This window comes from Falco naumanni, chromosome 9 (genome assembly GCF_017639655.2).
Source record: "Falco naumanni isolate bFalNau1 chromosome 9, bFalNau1.pat, whole genome shotgun sequence".
NCBI classification, from domain to species: Eukaryota; Metazoa; Chordata; class Aves; order Falconiformes; family Falconidae; genus Falco; species Falco naumanni.
In genome coordinates this window covers 30,997,757-31,017,857 of record NC_054062.1, presented here as the reverse complement: position 1 = coordinate 31,017,857, position 20,101 = coordinate 30,997,757, and the positions used below count along the sequence as shown (strand labels likewise).

The following is a 20,101-nucleotide window of genomic DNA, read 5'->3' as shown; positions in this document are numbered from 1 at the left end:
TCAGCTTTGCACTTCAAGCACGATTGAGGAGTCTTCTCTTCTGATGCCTTGTGAATTCACCAGCTCTTTCAAGTTTTATGGACTGGGCTCAAATTTATGGACTGATTTATGGTCTGGATTAGCTCCCAATATGCACTGATTCTCTCAGAGGGAGCCTATTCACAATCAATAAGCACTTGTTTAATGACTAAAGAAAAACAGTTACATCTTTTACTACCATAAGAATCAACTGCAACGAGATCTGGACAGGATGGGAACTGCCTAAATGAGAATATATTGGGCTGGTGAGACTGAACTGCAGGTAAAAGTCAAAACTTTGCAGGAAGTTGAGCTTTGCATGGCAAAGGACGACCCGCAGCGCTTGAGGGACAGCAATGATGTATAGAGTCACGTATGCCACAAAAAACCTCCCAGGCATGCATTGTGAACATCACAGATATTAAATCTACAGCTCAAAGGAAACAATCCCTTCAAGGAATGAGATCACCTACAGAGTTGTGATTTCAAATGCTGAAGATGTGCCTTCAAATGGAATAGAGACACTATGACTTTGAGAGAGTTTTTTCCTGTAGTGCCCAAAGTACCGTATCCTGTAGATGCCTGGCTCTGTGCCAAGAGGGATGTGCCATTCAATAGACACGGTGCTCCGACCAAGAAATCCTTTGGTCCAGTAAAACCTAGCAGGCAAACCAAAAACTGCAGTCAGTAAGAACATCCACTTTTCATTTGTTTTAATATCCCAAGAGCTCACTAAGTAGAACAAGACGAAGGCACTCCAGTAAAGCGTATTTTAAGACCTTCTTTTAACCTTTCCTCATATATTTAAGTTATCAGAGCAGCAACCAAAAAAAACATTCCAAAACCTGGCAGGGCTGAAAAACATCTGGAAACGTGGAAAAACAAGTCAGTGGTCCTTTTTGCAGATAAAGAATATTTCTACCAGCACGTTCTTACATTCCCAACTCCATATCATAACCTCATACAACATGACCTCCGTGAGAAATATTCATCAGCCTAAGTCTTCCCTGTGCAGGAGGAATGCTGACCAAGAGGATGAGTATTTATTGAAGGTCACAAGCAAAATCTATCACAATCAAGCTCAGGGCTTCTGGCACCCATTTTCATAACAGACTCTCATTGCCTTTTGCAGACTCCTTGTGTAAAACCACTTCTGCTCAACCTCAAAACTCTAAACACCTAGGGGTGAGGGATTTTTCAGCTGGCCATGGTGGAGAACTTCTTGGGCAGGTGAAGAAGATTAACCTGCTCTTCTTTTGCTACTGCCAGTGAGAGGCACTTCTGAATATCCCCCTAGTTGTATCCATGCCAGACATGAGAGTTGTCGAGTCCTACTGAGGCAGCACCCCCATTTCAGGGCAGATCAGAAGCAGATGAACAAAATATTCATCAGCAATGGTAATAAAAAGTTTCCCCATACCAGTCTTACTGAGAAGACTGAAACAAATATTTACAGACATGACCGGTGAAAAGCAGTGAATGGTGGGGGAAATTTGGTTTGGTACACAGGGGCCACAGGCTGTCGCAGGGCCCGTGTTTCCACCTGGTTGCTCTTGTCCAAGGTCTTAGCTGTGGATTGCACTGGCTTGTCTTGGGACAAAGACGATGTTATCTTTGGAGATGACAGTGAGGTGACAGCACAAGGCTAAAGTGCTGGGGGATCTCCATCCTTGGGGACCACCCAGACTCACATGCACATGGCCCCAAGCAACCTGCTATAGCTGCAACATTGGTCCTGGTGGGAGCTGGGTTGAAACAGAGACCTGCAGCCTGAGCCTGGCTGTAACCTGTGACCTAAAAATGCTGCTGTGATAGATCTATCCCACCATCCAGCCTCCTCCCCATCCTGCCCTCCAGGCTCAGTGAACCAGGACCACCAAGTCTGGGACTCCAGAACTGGAACATAGCTCATATCCCTCCAGGGAAGAGGCTTCTCCCAGATGAGCTCATGGGGATTTAACCATGACTTATCTCCGTTGGCTGTTTGCTAAAGGCAGGGCCAGGCAAATTCCTGCCTGTAACTCAGTCCCTCCTCCTAAACAGTCCCAGGAAAGCAATTACTTCCCCCATGGCAAACGCAGGTGGGGCCAAACACTTCTCTGCTGCAAACACCAAGACAGCACCCAGCAAAAGGGCAAGTCTGCATTGTTTGTCCCTCCTGCAACGGTGAGTGCAGGACAAAGCGCAGATAACATCTATCCCCTTCCCTGAAAGCTGCACCTCCTTTGAGTAAACCTTCATATATTTTGATTCCTAAAAATACGCATTTTACAAATTCAGTTATAAGCTATTTAACACTTTGCAACTCTAAGCTAACACATAATGTGTTCACTTGTGCTACTCTCCTATTGCAATGTCATCACATTAAATGGCATTAAACGCTAGCTTTTCCTGCACTAAACAGCATCTGGCTTTGCTAATATCTAGTAAAAAACTGTGATGCTTCTTGTCCCCATCCCATTAATTACTGACATGTAACACACTGACATTGTAAAAAGTGACTTGTTTTCATCTTAACAGAACCATTTCCCATTTCTTGGGCTGTTTGGGACTTGCCTGGGGCACCAGGAAGGGAGGCATTACTGTCTGCCTTTGCCTTCTGGACACCCCTTTAGGCAGGAGAAGGCCAAACAGCTCCTCTCCCTTATCAGCAGAAGTATTTAAGCATCATCCAGAGATCTGAAGTCTGACCTTTCTCAATAAGGGAAATAGGATGCCTAGATTCCCATCTCTCCAGCATTATGGCAGCACATTCTTGAAGTTTTGCACTTTTATGTTTTTCATATTCTTGAGTGACATGTTATTAAACATTTTCAGTGCTCCTGGCCAAGATTTTGGGAAATCTGTTGGGTTTTTGGAAGAGGAGGGTAGAAGGCAGGGCTACATATATGGGTGATAAAATGCCATCATTTCCCATACTCAAGTAGGGAACTTGACAGGAAAAGGTGACATCACTGAGAGCAACAAGGTAAACAGAGGGTAAGTGCTAAGAAGTGCAGAGTTATGAGTGCAGGCAGGTGACTGTTTTTACTTTATGAATCACAGCAAAGGTGACCTAACCCTGCTCTGGTGAACCTCTCATATTTTCTGTTTGGTACCCTATTTATCAACACAGTACGGCGGCTGGATGGATGTGGTCTCTGAACAAGTTGGACCATGAACCTTGCTCTTCCTTCTACCTTTCCCAAACTTACAAGCCTTCATTGCAGAAGCTAGACCCAAGGGGAAGACCAAACGTTGTGGTCTTGACAAGTCAGCCACCTAAATATGGACCAATCTGTCCCCAGAGAGCATAATCTGCAGGGACAAGACCAACCTACATTTGGGAGCTTTGAAATAAACCCCTTCATGTTAAACTCTAATTACTCTATGGAATCTGTGGAACAGTGAAATCTGGTCAGAGCACCCACCTGGTGTCCCAGGAGGCATCATTCTGTACCACGTGCCAGCTGTCTGAAGTATTAGTGTATCTCTCTACCGTCAGGAAGTTGTGTTTCGTCTGGAATAAAATAACAGTTAGCCAGATGCTGAAGGTACAGGTATCCCTACTAATCTGTCTCACTTTAAACTGGAGAACGGCCTCTGTTTCTGTGTGCTTTACTGGCAAAGGTGGTAATTACTGGGAAAAATGCTTTCTTTTCATTGCCAAAGCACAAATTTAAGCTAATAAATTATGCAAAGAACAAGTAAATAAATTGATCATTAAAAAGAGAATGGACAGGTGAGGTATTTGCTATCAATGCCTATGCAAGATGAGTGATGAGACAAATTAAGTACTTCTCTAATTTTCTTTGTTTTATTAAAATAATGCACCGGGCTGATAGGATGGAGACTAGAGACCATGCTTGCTACAACTGGATGGCACTGGATACTGGCTGAGAAAAAATGCGTGGCCTAACACATGGCATGGGTTCCATGTATCAGGGAGAGGCAGTAACTAAATGTTCACTGATCCTGAACATCCCCAATTCCAGTGTCATTGCACCATATTTACCGCGTTCTCTGCACTGTTCCTGGGGTTTGCGCCTACAAAAGTTACTTCAGCAACTTCTGTCTGTGGGGAAAATTGAGATTTATATTAAAGACCGAGCAGCATATTGCACACTAAGAACATTCTTTGAAGGTACCATACAAGTTTTCCAGTGGTTTCATTGGATTTGGGGTGGGGGGGTGGGTGGGTTGTTTTCTTTTGGTTTAAATTCTTTATAATTTCACTTGTTGCAATAGCAATGGGCAATTTATACTGTGCACCGGTGTATTGTGCCTTGCCATTCCACTTGTCCTGCTTGCTGGGTGAATTCCACCATAGCATGTAAGATTTCTGTGTGAAAGATGGAGTGAAGTAGGTGAGATATTTAAGAATGCCTCCCTGCCTTCTTCCTACCTTACTGCTGGAGACAGTAAAACTGAACACCTTATCTAAATTTTGAGCAATGAAAATTGAACCCTTTCTGACACATTTATTTCATTTACATACCAGAGGCATCAAAGGTGACCTGATTTCTGCTTGTAAAGAAATTGCTGTACAATATTTGCCTATTTAATCATCAACTGTTATTTTATATTGAAGCAGAAGGGGAAATCTTCATGTTGAACAAAGAGCTTTTATTTTCCCCTTCATTCACCCATTTTAATCCCATTCAGTACAATTACATTGGCATGAAAATGCTCTGTCTCTGTCTTTTCAACCAAGCCCAATAAAAGCTACGAGACCTTTTTGGTCTGAGAGCACCACAATCATTTAGAAAACATAGATTTTTTCAGATAAGGGATAAGAAGTTAAAGATTATTTCCTAAACAGGTTTTAGCAAATCCTTGAAACTCTCACCGCTCGATACTGTTGTATCACTTCTTGTAGCACATCCCCAAATGTCTTATTCACTGGCACGCGATCGACCATGAGAGGAGGCACCAAGGTCACATTACCTATATTGAAAAATGGGGGCTCTGGACCACGTGGTAAATCCTGAACTGTATTCTGGGAGAGGGAAGAGGTGCTCGTTATACATATGTATAGAAAACCAGTATCTGCCTGATGAATCATATCAATGCCTTGACTCTTTATCTAAGTCCATTGCTTAGGTAGATTTTAAAAAGAAGGGCAATAAATTAAGCATAAAAACAAACAACAGGCAATTCATCTGTACTCTGTATGCAGAAGCAATCCCTGCAGGACACCTGCTGCCCTGTTGCTGAGGTCCTCCAAATCCACCTGCCAGAATATCCCATAACTTCAGGAGGCAGAGCCCTCCCACTGGTCCTGCACATTTACATTGCCTGGAGATACAAAGGTAATGAACATTGCCATGTACAGCAGAAATGCAGCACATTTTTTTTTCCTCTTGGTAGAAAAGTAGCAACTTCAAGCTGTGCTGAAAGGTTGGAGGTACCTATTTTCTAAACTTTGAACAAAGAAAATCCAGAATTTCTCAAGTGGTATGAGACCCCCATTACAGGAATTATTTTCATATTACATGAGAATTTCTCAAAGGTGTTTCTTATAAGAAAAGAGAGGGTAGCAATCATGCAACCTCATTGAGGAACAAATATAACCATCACCATTTACAGGACTGAAATATCTGCATGTGGTATATAGAAAATTTTGAGTACCGTAGCAATAGCCTTTGCAAGTCCTCTGTACAGCTGAATATAAGCAGCAAGGGTGTGTGGTCCATAAATAGTCGATGCAGCCTCATATCGTTGAACCTAGCAAAGGACAAATTTGGAAAAGGAGGGTTTGAAGGACTCTTTTGAGCAGTTTATACAGCTCATCTTACTGTGCCAAGACAAGATTAACATAATACGTGCAGGGATTTGTTTACTCCCTTATTGCTAGGGAGAGAGACCAGCAACCTGCCTAAGTATTTCTGCTGGAATTTCAGGTTACTGTTCATTCTCCAATCCATCACAAACAGGGAGGACCGGTTGTCACTCTTCCAATTATCACAGCTCTTTTACTCTTTTAAAGGCTTATGGTATAGGTTGTCTCCTCTCCAACTTTTTGGGTTGGACAACCCCAGTTCTTCCAACTTTCCCTCCAAGTTTAGGGTTTCTAAAACCAGGGAGTCCATCCAGTGGTCCACATCTCAAAGCACAGCATCTACCAGGCCCTGTGGGGAACCTTAAAACAGGGTCCTGCAAGCCGTATTGTGGTCTTTCCCACAGCAACATGGCACTGCAATTCATGTTCACCTTACAACCCTGCAGTTCCAAATCTTTCTTCTGGCAATTTTGCCACCTTATGAAGGTAAATTCTAATTCATCCAAGTCATCAGGAGATTACTAAAACAGATCTGAATTCACAGGCTCTCCCTTCAGATAGATGTCTTCCCTACATCTGACAATTTCCACATTAAAGCATCCATATGTACTCTCTAGCTATGGTCAGGAAACCACATTGGCCCTTGGACCCTGTTGTCTAGACCAGAATAAACAAGGTCGTCTCCTTCTGCCACAGATTCTTCTGATCTTTGTGGCAAATAATAAGTACTCTAAACATACATAATTTCACATGAATTATCATCCCATATGGACAAAACCTGAATTCAATTAAACATGTTCAATCTACAGTTTTACCATTTACCTGGTATTCTTCATAGGTGGTAATGTAATGGGTGTAGACATTGCACAGACCTGCAATTACGACATCCATTCTTGGTCCACCGTGAGAATCAAATTCCTAAGAAAGGAAATAAATCACTTATCTTCTAACAACTGCTTAATGCAGAATTATATTGTTGTTGTTGCAATTGTTATTGGTTTGGGTTTGGGTTTTGTTTGTTTCTTCATGTTTTTTCTTTATCACAAAGTTATGTTGGGAAGGGGGCCGGATGATCAGGAATGCAACCCTAAAAGTGCAATTTGCCTTTATTAATGTCTCATATTCTCTTCTCAAAGAAAAAGAGGAGAAATTACCTCATATTCCAGTAAATTCAGTAAATTTAGGGGTTTTTTTGAAGCTGATGTCTCTATACTCCTAGAAAAACTGGTGATATAACTATGTGAGACAGGCTCAGTGAGTTGTGGAGACAGCATTTGAGATTAAGACGATCTGAAGCTGCAGGCAGGACATATCAATCAGGGAAACAAGAAAAATACATTTGCCATTTTTAACAATTGTTCTTGTATTGCAAAATCCCAGTGAGGATTAAGGAGCTAAACCCCTGCATCCCAGAGACAGAACTCCTGCTAGCATCAGTTATGCCTGGATCCCAGCTGAATTAGCTTTTGTTAGCTTAATAGATTGAAACTCGATCAGTTTGCTTCTTTTGGGGAGGATATTAATTTACCCTGCATGTCAGTAAGCACATGCAAAATGTGTCTGAAGCAACTGTGAGGAGGAAACATCTATGACACGAGACCCATTACCCAAGCTGGGGGGATACAAGGGAAAAAACAGAAGGATCAAGAAATATGAAGTTCCAGATATGCTGTGCTCTGGAGAAACCTCTTCCTCAGCAACTTACTCTTTTAACAGCTTCCCGTAGCCTGCGTCCAGACATGGTCCTAGGGGCATTAAGGGAACAACGTCAGTCTCCAGAAATGCAGAGAGCTAAAGCAGGAATCACTGGCTGGACATGCAGCACACCACCAGAAATACACATAGTACTTGCAGAGTTGTTCAGCATCCCTTAAGGCTTCTCTTTGATGAACTCAACCAAAACACCTCAAAACTTTTCACATACATCATCACAGCCAGGGTGAGGCTGGAGGCACCCCAGGACAGGGTGGGGTAGAAGATAAGGTGCTAGAAATAAATCATTATCCTATTAAGATTTTCACCTTGTATTATCAACAGTCGGTGCACTTCATCATTACAGTGTTTGTGACACGAAAAAAAATCAAAGTTAACAACTTCCTTTCATTTCATTGAAACTGCATTTTGTAATGAACAGTTAAAATTATTTAGGAAGCTTGTTTGCATACCATTCATTCCCATGGCTAGTTTATGAAACAGAGAAGAAAACGGGAAACCCCAGATAATCAGAGGAGACAGTACACAAGTAAGTACACGCAGTGGACATATATGTGCAGTGCCTGCACAGCTCTCATATTTGGCACAATTTTGAGCTTACACCCCCTTTCCACTTGCATGCAGAAGTATCACAGATAGTTTGAATGACACGCTGCCAGCTGCGTTACATAGAGCCGGACCAAAGAAATACATACGTGAATTCTCCAGGAACAGCAATGATTGCCAGTGATCCAATGGCAACAATCTGAACATCCACGATGTCTGGGTGCCATGGGTGAGGCCGAGTCATCTGAGGTGAAAAAAAGTAGGTATGACTATTGTAGAATAGCAGCAAAAAAAAAGATAGCTGAAGTGTTTTCCTTCCTACAGTCATAAATTAGGCAAATAAATGTACTTTGTAGGCATTCTACCTCCACATGTACAGCAAGTTGTCTGACCATAACAGACAGATAAGGCACACGTAAATACTATGGGTAAGGCAAAAAAAGAGTGTTGCCAGAGGGGTAGCTTAAACCAAAGTGTGTAAATAAGGTCAGGGCAGCACCTAGAAATTCCTCACCTGCTTGGGAAAAGGATAGTGTTAGGATCAATAAGGGTGATCATCCAACCAGGAAAGCAAAAGTGAATGAGTGAAATCAGAGAGCCTGGTGGTGGTGGGAAATGAGTTACCTCTTCCTTAGCTGAGCAAATGCACAGTCTGTTGTGAAGCAGAATTTCACCCAGAGGGACCCTCAGCCTAGCCCTGAATTCAAACTGCTCCCTAGCAGGGACCACACCATACTCAGACTCAGCACCATTTGGCAGCAGCGAGAACACACGCCACAGCAGCATTTTGTCCTAAATAACTAGATAAAAATGAAGAAGCCTGTTAAAAGGAAATTAAGAACAACAAGAATTCAAGGGTGGCATGGCTCCAGGGAATGAAATGCTTCAGCAAGCCAAAAATATTTTTGAAGAGCAATTTACTGAGGGCAAAACATGAATGACAATACCTTGTGAAGCACATCAGAAGCAGGAGGCCTGCAAAGCATCCATAAAAGGATGCTCAAAATGTGTTAAAGTCATAAGAACAAAGTGTCATTTACTCTTAGTAGTACCACCCTGGACTGAGGAGGTGGGGTGGGAGGAGGCTCTGTGCTGGGACCTCTTTTTATGGGAGATGACGTGAGGAGCTGATTGAACACAAAGCAACACAAGGAAAGTTCTTCAAGAGGCTGATGAAAGGAATAACAATGAATTGCCTCATCCAGATGGCATCATCTAAGTGCTCTAAAGGATCTTGGACACAATCCCACTCCACTACAGTGCATTTGCTTTAATGCCAAGGAAACAGCAGGTGGAAAATGGGGCATCAAATTTTTTTAAAGTTTTAAGTACAATTTTGGCAAAGTTCAGCAAGAACTATCACCAAGTCCTGCCTAGAACAGAGCAGCCCCAAGCATGGAGATGGGCTGGGACCCACAGGGCAACAGCTCTGCAGAGGCCAACCCTAAGAAATAGCCCTTCCTTGTGTAAGTGGGGCATCCCTGGGATGGAGACTCAAGCAGTGGGGCATCTCATTCCTTGCTGAATACCCTGCCTCGTCTGGACAGGGCCCTGAGCAACGTGCATTAGCTGCAGTGTTGGTCCCGCTGGGATTGGGGTTGTGCTGGAGAATCCCTCCCCAGGGTACCTCCAGCCAGAGCCTGGTACGATTCTACCCATGGATGAGTAAGTCTGGCATCGATGTTATAGCTCTCAGAACTATCAGACACTTGCATAAACATGACAGAAAATCAGAGAAGTCAACAGAACATTTCCAGAGGAAGTCAAAGCCTGGTAGAAACCTTTGAAGATGACACCGAGAGGGTGGGTAAGTTGATACAGTCCCCAGAGTTTCCACAAGGCACCGTGACAAGCTACTTAATTTTGCATGGACCAGTCTGTCATATGACAAAAAAGAAAGGTCTTCTCATGGATTAAAGAGGAAGCCAATGGTAGGATGGAAGAAAAATCCACCCAGATATGAGCACCAGCAGACGAAGTCCTGAAACCAGAGACTGCTGGGGGGCAACACTGAGCTCCACATGCTGTTGGCTTTCCCTGACCTTGTGTATTTTTCCTGTGCATCCTGCTCAGGACTGTTCCACAGACAGAGAATTAGGCCAGGGTGGATCTTCAGTTGGGCTTTTTGACCCTAATGAGAGCAGCAGGTCTGGTCCCTCCTCCTGGGATGTATGGAAAAGATGCTCTGCAAGAGGAAAACTTCCATCTTTCTCATTCTGATGCAAACTAATGGCAACACTCATTCTTGCTTTCTATATTCATGTCTTCAAAGCCCATGCAGCTTGCTCTCCCTCCTTGTTCTTCCCCATATGGGCTGGCACAGACATCATCTGTAGCACCCTACCAAAACCTAGCCCAGATCAGCAACCTCTGTGTTTCCCAGGCCACGCACTGGTGTACCCTTACCTCTCCAGTGCTGAAGAGGATCGGCTTGGGTTTGTGGCAGGCTTTTGTTTCATTGGATGGCTCCCCCAGCAGCTGGTCCCGGATTTCATCCCAAAATGGATTCCCTTCTACTGAGCCTTGAGAGGGAAAGATCTTTTAGATGCTGTTCCTTCAGCTGCTCCAGCAGCTAGTGGACCGAAAACTCACTTATTACCCGCTCCCTGCTTGAGTGGGATAGGATAATTTCTCAGTGGATTCTGACTATGTCCCTTTTCTGGGGTGGTTTGAAAAGCCAAGCTTTAGCCCAGCTGAGCTTCATCTTGGCAGCCTTCAGGTTAATGAGAACAAACTAAAAAGATTGCCCCAAAGCCAGCTTTTTCTTCTCCCCACTGCCCACCCAGCGCTCTCCTTCCTTCAGAGCATGATTGTATCCTTCTCCAGAAGCTTTCCAATGAATGCAGACAAACTTGCAAGCGGGCTGTGGCTGTAAGATCACACCTTCCTTAAAAACATCCCTTTCAAGACTGTGGTTCAACCAGCTGTTGATGTTCTTAAATGACCCTGGTGGTTTGAATTTATTTGGGAGATGCCCCATGTCCTCCCCATTTGTACGAAGCTGTACTGACATCTGTTCCCTAAATTACCTTGCGTGAAGTTGAAAGCTCCCACTCCATCAATAGTCCCCGCAGCAAAGCTGTGTCCTAAGGCTGGTTTACATGTTTTAACCTGAATCAGAAGGGAGAAAAGAATGAAAAAGAAATATTTTAAAACCGGTTCCCCTCAGCATGCCATGTCCTGCTGTGAGAATACAACATTTCTTCCTTCCTTATGCCTGTGTCCTGGGAGCTCCTGCTCTTACCATGTGTGTAGCATTGAGCTCCACTGAGACATCACTCATGTTCACCCACTGGTGGGCTGAGCTGAGGGGTCCTGTGACCTCTTGGGAAGCTTTTTCATACAGATCCTAGGGGACACAAAAGGTGGAAATTCTTGAGGAAGAAGAAATCAGGAATGTAACTTTTCTGAGATTCAACTATATGGATTATTTCTTCATTCTGTTGACACTTTCCAGTGGCCTCTTCCAGGTGTTAAAGCAAGAGTGTATTTCCCAAACTCCTTTGTTTCTATCACCTGGCCCCCACATCCTGCATGCCCCAAGTCCTGCAGGCTCCCCCTGGCTCAAGTAACACGGGGAGGATGCTCTGTGGTCAGTTTTGTGCACGCCTTTTTTTTACAGCTGAAATGGGCACCTATTCCATGAAGATGGCAACTTCTTCTTCCTAGTTACAACCTTCTGGCATTTCTCACATCTTAGGCCAACCTGAAGAAATATTTTCTATGAGGAAGGTGCACTTCATTGCATTCATTGGTTCAAAACACATGGACATTACCATGCATTTACTATACAGCTGATGGATAAGCCGTTCAGCTCTTCAGTGAATGATTTTCTGGCACACATGCCTCAACTTGGTTCGTAGAAAGTGTTGCCAGAAGTTACACAGATTTAGTAACAATCCTGTAACTGCAGGAAAGAATAGAGGGGACAGCCTTCGAAGGCCAAGAGTCTGCAGTGTTAAAACTGACAGCAATGTTTTCCCTTGCCATTTGATACACATGCCGGGCCACGCCGACTGGGACAACCTTTCACTTGCAAGTCACGATCAGCCTCGAGTGACATCAGGCCAAGCATCTGAAATGGCAATTAAAGGGAAACCGCCACCATCAAGCCTTCTGCTCCTACTCCTCTGCTGGGCCCCTTCCAGCTCCTACGAGGTGCCGTCCCTCTTACTGACCACTCTCACGTTACACGAACCCGCAGAAGGGGAACCAGTAAATTCAGGTGACTTTTGAGCCCAAGGACACAGGCAACATAAGGGAACCCATCGGGTGGAAGACACTGTAAATGCAAAGTCAAGCAGGGCAAGATAAGTATCTTTCGTGGATGTTTAAGCTGGCACATTTTAACTCACATTTGGGTTAGTTTGGCAGAGTGGTGCCAAAGCTGGCCAACAAGTGGTATGTGGTGGTGTCTCTGAGCTCTTCTGGGAGTCTTCAACACCAGCGGTTTTTCCCATTATGACACCTCTGAGATGCATGCTTGGGAGGGAGGGGGAGATCATAAGGGGCAATATCCACATTATATACCAATAAGGAATATTGATATTAAAAGCCCAAACCAACATTTCAAATTGTGACGCCTACAATGACGTACCTAAATAAAAGTGCATGCCTTCTGAAAAATCAGGAAACTTTTCCTTAAGTGTATAGATACGGACTTTTGAGTAATTTAAATCTACATTCACAAAAAGTAGTGCAAGAAAGTTCCTTAAACAAACATGCACTCCTGTAATAACAGCATTCGTGCACAGTTGTAAAACAAAGTATCACTTACCCTTGCTTTCAAGTAGATATTCTGTCCTATAATTCTCGTACTGTCAAACATGTCTTTACCGGGACCCATGGCCATGCACATCGTTGCCTGTTAAGAAATTTGTTTAAATGCTACTGATCACTTAATATGGAGAATGTGTAGCACTGCAAAGTGGACGAGTTCCCAAGCTGTTGTCATACTGTGAGAACTAATTGCTTCTTGCCAGCCATCTCAAATTTGGGCACCAGGTTACTGCACTAACCTTTGCAGCAAGGTAGATGCAAGTTTGAGCTGAATGACTGGAAAGTGTGTATGAGGACAAGACACAGTAAGTGCCTGAAAGAGCTATCCAGAATAGTCCAAAAAGAGGTGATTTTTGTTTAATGTCCTCTTCATGCACAATGTTCCAGCACACGGCTCTGTATTTGCTGCTCCATCCCGAGTTTTCTCCTCCTCGGCAGTTAATGTAGATCAGGTACGAGTTACTTACCCCCCCCACGGGACAGGTGCTCTGTGGGTTGTTGCACGACTCCCCTGTGTTTACGCAGAACGGGCCCTTAGTGTTGGGCGACACATCTCCCAAGTTGGAGGATGCGAAGGCAGCCACAAAAGAGCCCTGCCAAAACCAGGTGCGGTCAGATGGATTTTAGTGCCTTGCAGTGATTGCAAACACCACCTGCAGCTTTCCCTGCGGTCACAGCTGGCTTTACAGCTAGCTGATACACGTGTGATGCTGGTAAACATTTCCGAAATGACCGAGATGACTGGAACGGGGGTTTAGGAGTGTCCCAGGGCTTAGGGACAGGAAGAGCAAGGGAGAATGGGGTGCACATGTTTCAACTGCCATTTCAGGGGGACCTCCACACTGCATACCTGCTTTGGTATCCAGACAGCATTTCTTCATCTACCTCTTCCATCTCAGCAGCAGTTCTTCCCCCCACATCCCCAGTTCCTCATGTTACTGATCTGATGTTAGTGGGTCATGGTAGTACCTTGCACAGGATTTTTTTCCTGCCACGCTTTCACCATGACTGATTTACAGGGTTAGAGCTATTGGGTTTGACTGCAGGAGTTAACATCAAGCAGTACTTGATTGGTTACACACTCAATGTCAGCTGAATTCAGCTCTCACAGACACTCTCATTTTTTTCCCCTCTTTTGGAGATGGGATGCGCCAACATCAGATATTTTGATCAGTGAGCCATTTTCTTGTAAGACTGCTAGACACAATGTGCCCAGCAAAACATACAGCTAAATACTCAATCCTGCAAACACTTTGTAGCCTTGCATGCATGTCACCTTGCACCAGCTTGCACCCATAGCTATGCACTAGAGCAGGAATTAGGTAGACTTCCTTTAGTTTCCATCTTTGGTATGAACTACAGGTGTTCCTTTGCCCAGAGTATTAAATAGGAATTGGGCAACTGCTTCAAGGTACATGCTGGAGATACACACAGGACACCCTCTTAACCAACTCATGACTCAAAGCATCTGTGAGATGGGTTCATGACCATATTTACATTTCTGGGGAAATAATGGTTTTTAAAGGAGCTGTGTTTGCCCTCTGTGGATGGCAAAACTTCTGGATAAATGAACTGGCTCTCTCACAAGCAGAACAGGCAGAGCTGGCTGGAAGCCATAAGAAGGAACTGGAGCTGACCACAGACTTCATGTCACGCCACAGATGCACTATATTGATCCCTTTGGATTGAGTATCCCACACATGCCTTTCTAGTATTTCCAATAGTCGAATCAAAATATATTTGATTGATTCCTAAAGTCTAAATAAATACCACTTATTACTAGTTTGGAAAGTCAAGAATACACCTTGCAATTTCTCTTCTTTAGAGGAAGAAAGTAAATAAATCAAAATGTTCATCTTTTTCCTCTTTCTGTGTTTACTCTATTGTCCTATTTCATTGCTTGAAAAAACCTGCTTTGGCCCATAGAAAGCACCAACCATCCCCTCCCTGTTGCAACACTTTCCTCCCATCATTTTCAGTAATTTGAAACCACTCCCACCTCTCCGGGAAGCATCCCCTTGTTCTTCTCCTGTTCAAACAAGTAAGAAGCATAGCCCACGTTGTCGCTGTTCACAAGATGGTTTGTGTTGTTCATGCTGACCGGGTGCACGGCAAACCAGCTGAAGAGGAGTCAGAAGACATAGGAAATGCATCATTCATTCTACATATTGGCAACTGATTTGTTCAATCTATGTATTTGCAATTGACTTATGGGAATTTTCTTTGGGAGAATATAAATGGAGACTGTTGGTACCTAGGGATGTATTAACAAGGGCAGAGTTATTCCCATCCTCTCCCTTCCCGACCAGGAGGGCTCGTGGCTGTGACGGTCCAGGTCTTGAGGCCATAAGAATTTGGCACCATAATTATCAGGGCCACCGAGAGCTTTTTCTGAGTCCAAAGAATTATGTTTTGGAGGGATTTCTATTTTCTTGCTTCAAAGAAACAAGGAGGAGTCAATAATGTCAAAAAGGGAACACCTTCATTCTTACAAAAAGGAAAATCCTTCTCTTCCTCTTAACAGAGTCAGACTCTCGTTTGGACTTCTAAATGAGGAAAACGCAAGTATGGCTTCGTTACTGCACGTCACTTCATTTCCCTGGCCTTGAGTTCTGAACTTCACGTGGCTGAACCCTGCCCCACAGATCAGTTGATAGGACGGGCATCATAAATGCTGCCTGTAGGAATGGCACACTTCCCACAGAACAGGGGGTGTTAAAGGAAATAACCAAGAGAAGAGGAACTCAAAGGGTCCTAGGGATGCTGGAGCTGGGATCTGTTTTGGGGGCATGGAGAGAGCCCCAGAGGGGACTCTTCTGTGCCCCTACAATGGAAGACCAGCTATGGCCATCTTTCCCAGATGCCTTTGGGCCATGGCAGGAGATGTGCCCAGCTGTAGGTGGGCCAGGTACTACTACATCTCCCAGAGCAGATGAGGGGCACTGACCTGGTTTATGCACTCATGGACTCTCACTGGCTCTTCCCTCAGAGCCCCTCTGGTGACTAGCTGGGAGCAGTGCCTGGTGGGCCAGGAGCAGCGTTGGGAAGCACAGCTTGTGCAGAAAGAGAACTGCTACGGAACTGTGGTTTATGAGGATTTCGAGAAAAACATGTTACTTCAGCGGTCAGTACCTGATAAGGCCTATGTCCTGTCCACCCTCGTCTACCATCTTCAGCAACACCATTTCTTTATCTGTGTCGGATGAATACCTGGATGAAAACAAAGCCGGGAAATGCCATCAGTGCCAGAGCTGTAGTCACGCTCTGCATTTCTCAGACACGCTAAATCTCCACTAGGTTGAGCAAGGAAATGAAGAGGTTGTTACAGATATTACCAGAGCACAGTGAGACCTTAAAGAAGTATCTGGAAGTGGCTGTGAAGGTAAGGGAAGAGTTATGGTTGTTGCTGACCTCAGGTGCTACTTCTCCAGGGGATGGTGAGAAGAGCTCTCTGCAAGCACAAATTCATGCACCAACGATGGCACTTCCATGTCACCTGACTCAAATGCCAACTTCTACTAAAGACTTTCTTTTTTTCTTTTTCTTTTCTTTTTTTTTTTGAGGTTTTGTTTTACACAAAGTATAAGGTCACATCCTTGACAATGCCTCGCATGTTTGGAGTGGGCAACCACAGCTTTGAAGCCTACTCTTGCAACTAGTTTTTGGGGATGCACACATCTAATCACCCAGGATGGCAACAGTGTCATTCTGCCATCGTCTTAGCTCCTCGTTTTCAACCATCCCATGAATGACTAGAAACACCAGCTGCAAGAAGGCTAGGCCATGGTCCCAACTGAAGGATCCTCTTCAGGGCTCTGTTTCTCTCCTGCTCAAGAAGCTTTTACCTCCTTCGTTCAGATGCTGGATTCTCAAGATAGGAGAAAGGGCTTCGGTTGATCTGGCTGTTTTCTACAGTGCCTCTGTTTACAAAAAGCTTTCCTCTCTTCATGTTCTGATGCGCTATATCAATGCTCTGAAAAGCAGGAGGACAGGGAATATCAGTCCATGCATGTAAGGTGTATGTGAGATTATCTAGAAAAACTCTTTTCCTCCCTGCCTCTCCCCAGCCCTTCTTGGGAATTTGGGGGCTTTTTTCTTAAGTGGTCTAAAATCATATAAAATTATGATAATACTTTGAAACCACCCACATCTGCCTCTTTCTAAAGAATGATTTCAAGGCTACTTTTTTTTTAGTCTGATTTCACTGGTAAGCATAAACCCACCTCCAAGTGTGTTTATAGACTCTGACATTTGGAGGTGCTACCACAAACATCACAGCAATATCTCCACTAGTTACAAACGTCCTGCGTTTATGGGCTGTCATGTCAACAGGCTGTACGCCACTGACCTTTACGATGCCATTCACGATCGCGTTGAGGGATGGTCTGATTAGCCCTTTGCTAGTGATCCTGAAGAGTGTGTACTGGAAGTAGCCACCAGGACCCGAGTGTGTGTGGGTGCCACTGAGGATGACGTTGTCCTGTCGGTACAGCTCGCCGTACTTACTCTTCAGTTCCTTCAGCACCTAAGAGGAGGTGGCCCTAAAAACCCTTTTTCACACCCAAAGGCTATGGAGGCTTGTATCAGCCCTCACCAAAACCCCAGCCGTTCATCTTTCTCCTCAGTCTTCTCTTTCTGCCTTATACCCCCATAATGGTGTCACAACAGATTATAGCTGTTGACTTGGCAACAGCCTTAAAATAATAAAATCTGGTAAGTGCAGACCTCTACGGCCAACTTGCAGTGAAGCCCAGATCACCCAAGGACTCCCCAGCTCTCTGGCATCTCCCTCTCTCCTCTGCGGTGCTGGAGACCCAGCACTGCACAGTCACCATGATAATGTATTCAGGACCCGCAAGTATTTGTGATAGTTTTTCCTCTAAGAAAAACATTGTCAAAGTCCAGCCTCATTTGCTGAGGAATCAAAAGTTCTTCTTCAGGACAGAAACAATGTCTCTCCAAGATTGTGCTGTAAGGAAATCTCAAAGCAAACAGCCAATGTTCTGGGATGCTCAGTATTATTTAGTCATGACCACAGCCTTAATGCTAATACCAGCAACAACCCAGATTGTGCCAACCATCCAATTCCAGCCACGTACCTCCAGCCTCAGTCTCTGAGACACCATTCCTATGTCGGCGCTAACAAACACGACTCGCCTGGAGTCATCAAGGTCCGCCACGATGAAGGCTCGGCTGTAGAGGCGCGAGAGTAGCCCACCACCCACCTGGTCTGGGTTGGCATATCCCATCTGGAAGAGAAGAGCTCCATCAAGCCCACACGGCCAAAATATTGAGCGATGTATTCATTTGCGTGTATTTTTCTAAGTAGACTTGCCAGAGGGTCAGAGGACTCATTCAATGCATGAACACTCAGCTGCAACTATCTTGCCCTGTGATTGTAAGAATCACAGAATGGTTTGGGTTTGAAGGGACCTTAAAGATCAACTAGTTCCAGCCCCCTGCCATGGGCAGGGACACCTTCCACTAGGTCAGGTTGCTCAAAGCCTCAAAGAAATTTCACCTATTTGAAGACAACAACCATTTGGCAAGGCAGAGCCTCTAAACCAGAAGTCCTGCAAAAAATACTCAGATAAGATGAAAATCAGTATTTTGTCAACCCCGTGTTCAGTTCCCTCAACTTGCCAGAGGAATTTCTGCCACAGGTCCCGTGCAGTCAGCTCGACCTACACCCAGTAAGTATTGGTTCGCTGCTGCTGGTTCACTGGATTCTGTAATAAGAATAAATAGTAGATTAGTGGAGACATGAGCAAGCAGAATCGGGGACGGAAGATGCAACCCAGCCTTTTTAAAAAGATTGCAGGCCTGAAACCTGCTCAAGATTCCCAGAGGGTTCAGCAGACCTATGGACAAGGGGATCCAGCTGGTACTGTCTGCTTGGGTTTCCGATGGGCTGTCAGTGTGGCCAAAGTGTGCTGGGGCTGTCAAGGCATTTGGGGAGGTAAAGGGTGAACCAGGCATGAAGAACTGCAGAGGGAGCTCACAAGATGGGATCACCAGACTGTGTAAAATGTGTCATGATTCACAGCAAGGGGAAGCAGCCTAGCTTTGCCAGTTAAGCTCTCCAAGCCCATCACTACTGTGCAGGAAACAGAGCTGAGGGTGTAAGAGCTGCTTTCACACAAAAACTTCAGCTCAGCAGCAGTGAGAAGAAGGGGGTGGCATGTCAGATCTACTGGAAAGGCACTAGAGAAGGAAGAGGGCACATCCATATATCACCCTGGTGCCTCCAGCATGTCCTGTGTCCAGTGCTGGCGCCCTGGTCTCAAAAAAAATCACAGCAGAGCCAGCCGAAGCTCAGAGAGGGGAAAAGCAGCTCTGGGCATGATGTCCAGGCAAGCAGTGAGGAAAAGGACTCCTGAAGGAGATCATGTCTCCTCCCAGCCACCACGAAGGTGCAGAATTCCCTGTACAGAATGGACAAAGTGCTTGGGCAAACTCATGGAAGAATAGCTACTGCATGCTATTAAGTTTTTTAAAACTGAAAGAAGAGATGAAGAAAAATGATTTTAAAAATGAAAGAAGAGAAATGGCAGAGAGAGGGAATGGAGATTGTCTGGATCCCTGCAGCCAGCCTCACCTCCCACCCCAAGGCTGTATATCCGAGCCCTGAGAGATGCTCATGCTGGGTTTGACCACCGTGCTCCTGCCGCAGAGGCCAGTAACAGCCCCGTGCCATGGCTGGGTGGGACGACCATACACAGACATTATGAAAGCTCATCAGTGGCCCAGTGACCTTCTACCTGTATCCCTTTAATTTAAATTACTGCACTGGACAGACACTCAAGCAAGATGTGATGGCGGGACTGAAATAGCTCAACTTGCCGTTGCTCTCTTTGGTGAGAAAGTGGAGGGTGAGGAGCACCACAGTCACAACGATCATCAACGTCAGGCAAACGATGAGGATCACCTCCAGGCGGGAGAAGGAGCACTTGGACCTCTTCCCACACATGGTGGGGGCACTGTGAAAGCAGAAAGGAGCCTGTGGGGAAGGCAAACGGGACAGCCCCAGTGTCAGGCGCATCCCACCCAGAGCAGCACATCATACCCCCAAAGAGCTGGTGATGGTTTGTGGCCCCTGTCCCAGTGTCAGAGCAGGCAGTGGCAGCAATAAGGATGGGAAGTGAAGATTTATTTTTCAATTTGCTTAAAAGCAGAAAAAATACATCTCCTGTGAGCAGCAATCACTCCCCATCATGAGGCTGATAGGACAGGGTGAATGGCTGAACATACCAATCCTACATTTCCCAGGACACTTCACTTGCT

The 20,101-nt window shown here is 44.9% G+C and overlaps 1 protein-coding gene across 2 annotated transcripts; it reads right to left on the bottom strand.

The window, feature by feature from the left end:
* LOC121093945 (putative neutral ceramidase C) lies at nucleotides 1–19,787 on the bottom strand. Of its 2 annotated transcripts, XM_040606929.1 has the most exons (21): nucleotides 19,657–19,787; nucleotides 19,444–19,481; nucleotides 18,461–18,531; nucleotides 17,917–18,066; nucleotides 17,166–17,342; nucleotides 16,663–16,790; nucleotides 15,950–16,027; nucleotides 14,817–14,937; nucleotides 13,285–13,410; nucleotides 12,816–12,902; nucleotides 11,283–11,387; nucleotides 11,068–11,149; nucleotides 10,445–10,560; nucleotides 8,188–8,282; nucleotides 7,485–7,524; nucleotides 6,602–6,697; nucleotides 5,629–5,724; nucleotides 4,847–4,996; nucleotides 4,013–4,072; nucleotides 3,429–3,517; nucleotides 1–677 (listed from the first exon to the last, which is right to left on the bottom strand). In XM_040606929.1, the coding sequence occupies exons 1-21, from the start codon at nucleotides 19,785–19,787 to the stop codon at nucleotides 488–490; spliced, it is 2,226 nt and encodes a 741-aa protein (XP_040462863.1). In that variant the 3' UTR covers nucleotides 1–487. The 2 variants fall into 2 exon arrangements, with proteins under 2 accessions (XP_040462863.1, XP_040462864.1); XM_040606930.1 differs by lacking the exon at nucleotides 19,444–19,481 and having other exon boundaries at nucleotides 18,461–18,546; nucleotides 19,661–19,787.
* Between the last annotated feature and the right edge of the window lie 314 nt (nucleotides 19,788–20,101).

Bases quoted from the DNA above. Each gene is read 5' to 3' on its own strand.
- LOC121093945 (XM_040606929.1), bottom strand. From the start codon at position 19,787: ATGTGTGGGAAGAGGTCCAAGTGCTCCTTCTCCCGCCTGGAGGTGATC. The intron at 5,725-6,601 runs GTAAATGGTAAA...GTCCTTTGCTAG, and splicing joins CCACCTATGAAGAATACCAG to GTTCAACGATATGAGGCTGC. The intron at 678-3,428 runs GTGGGTGCTCTG...TTTGCCTGCTAG, and splicing joins GATGCCTCCTGGGACACCAG to GTTTTACTGGACCAAAGGAT.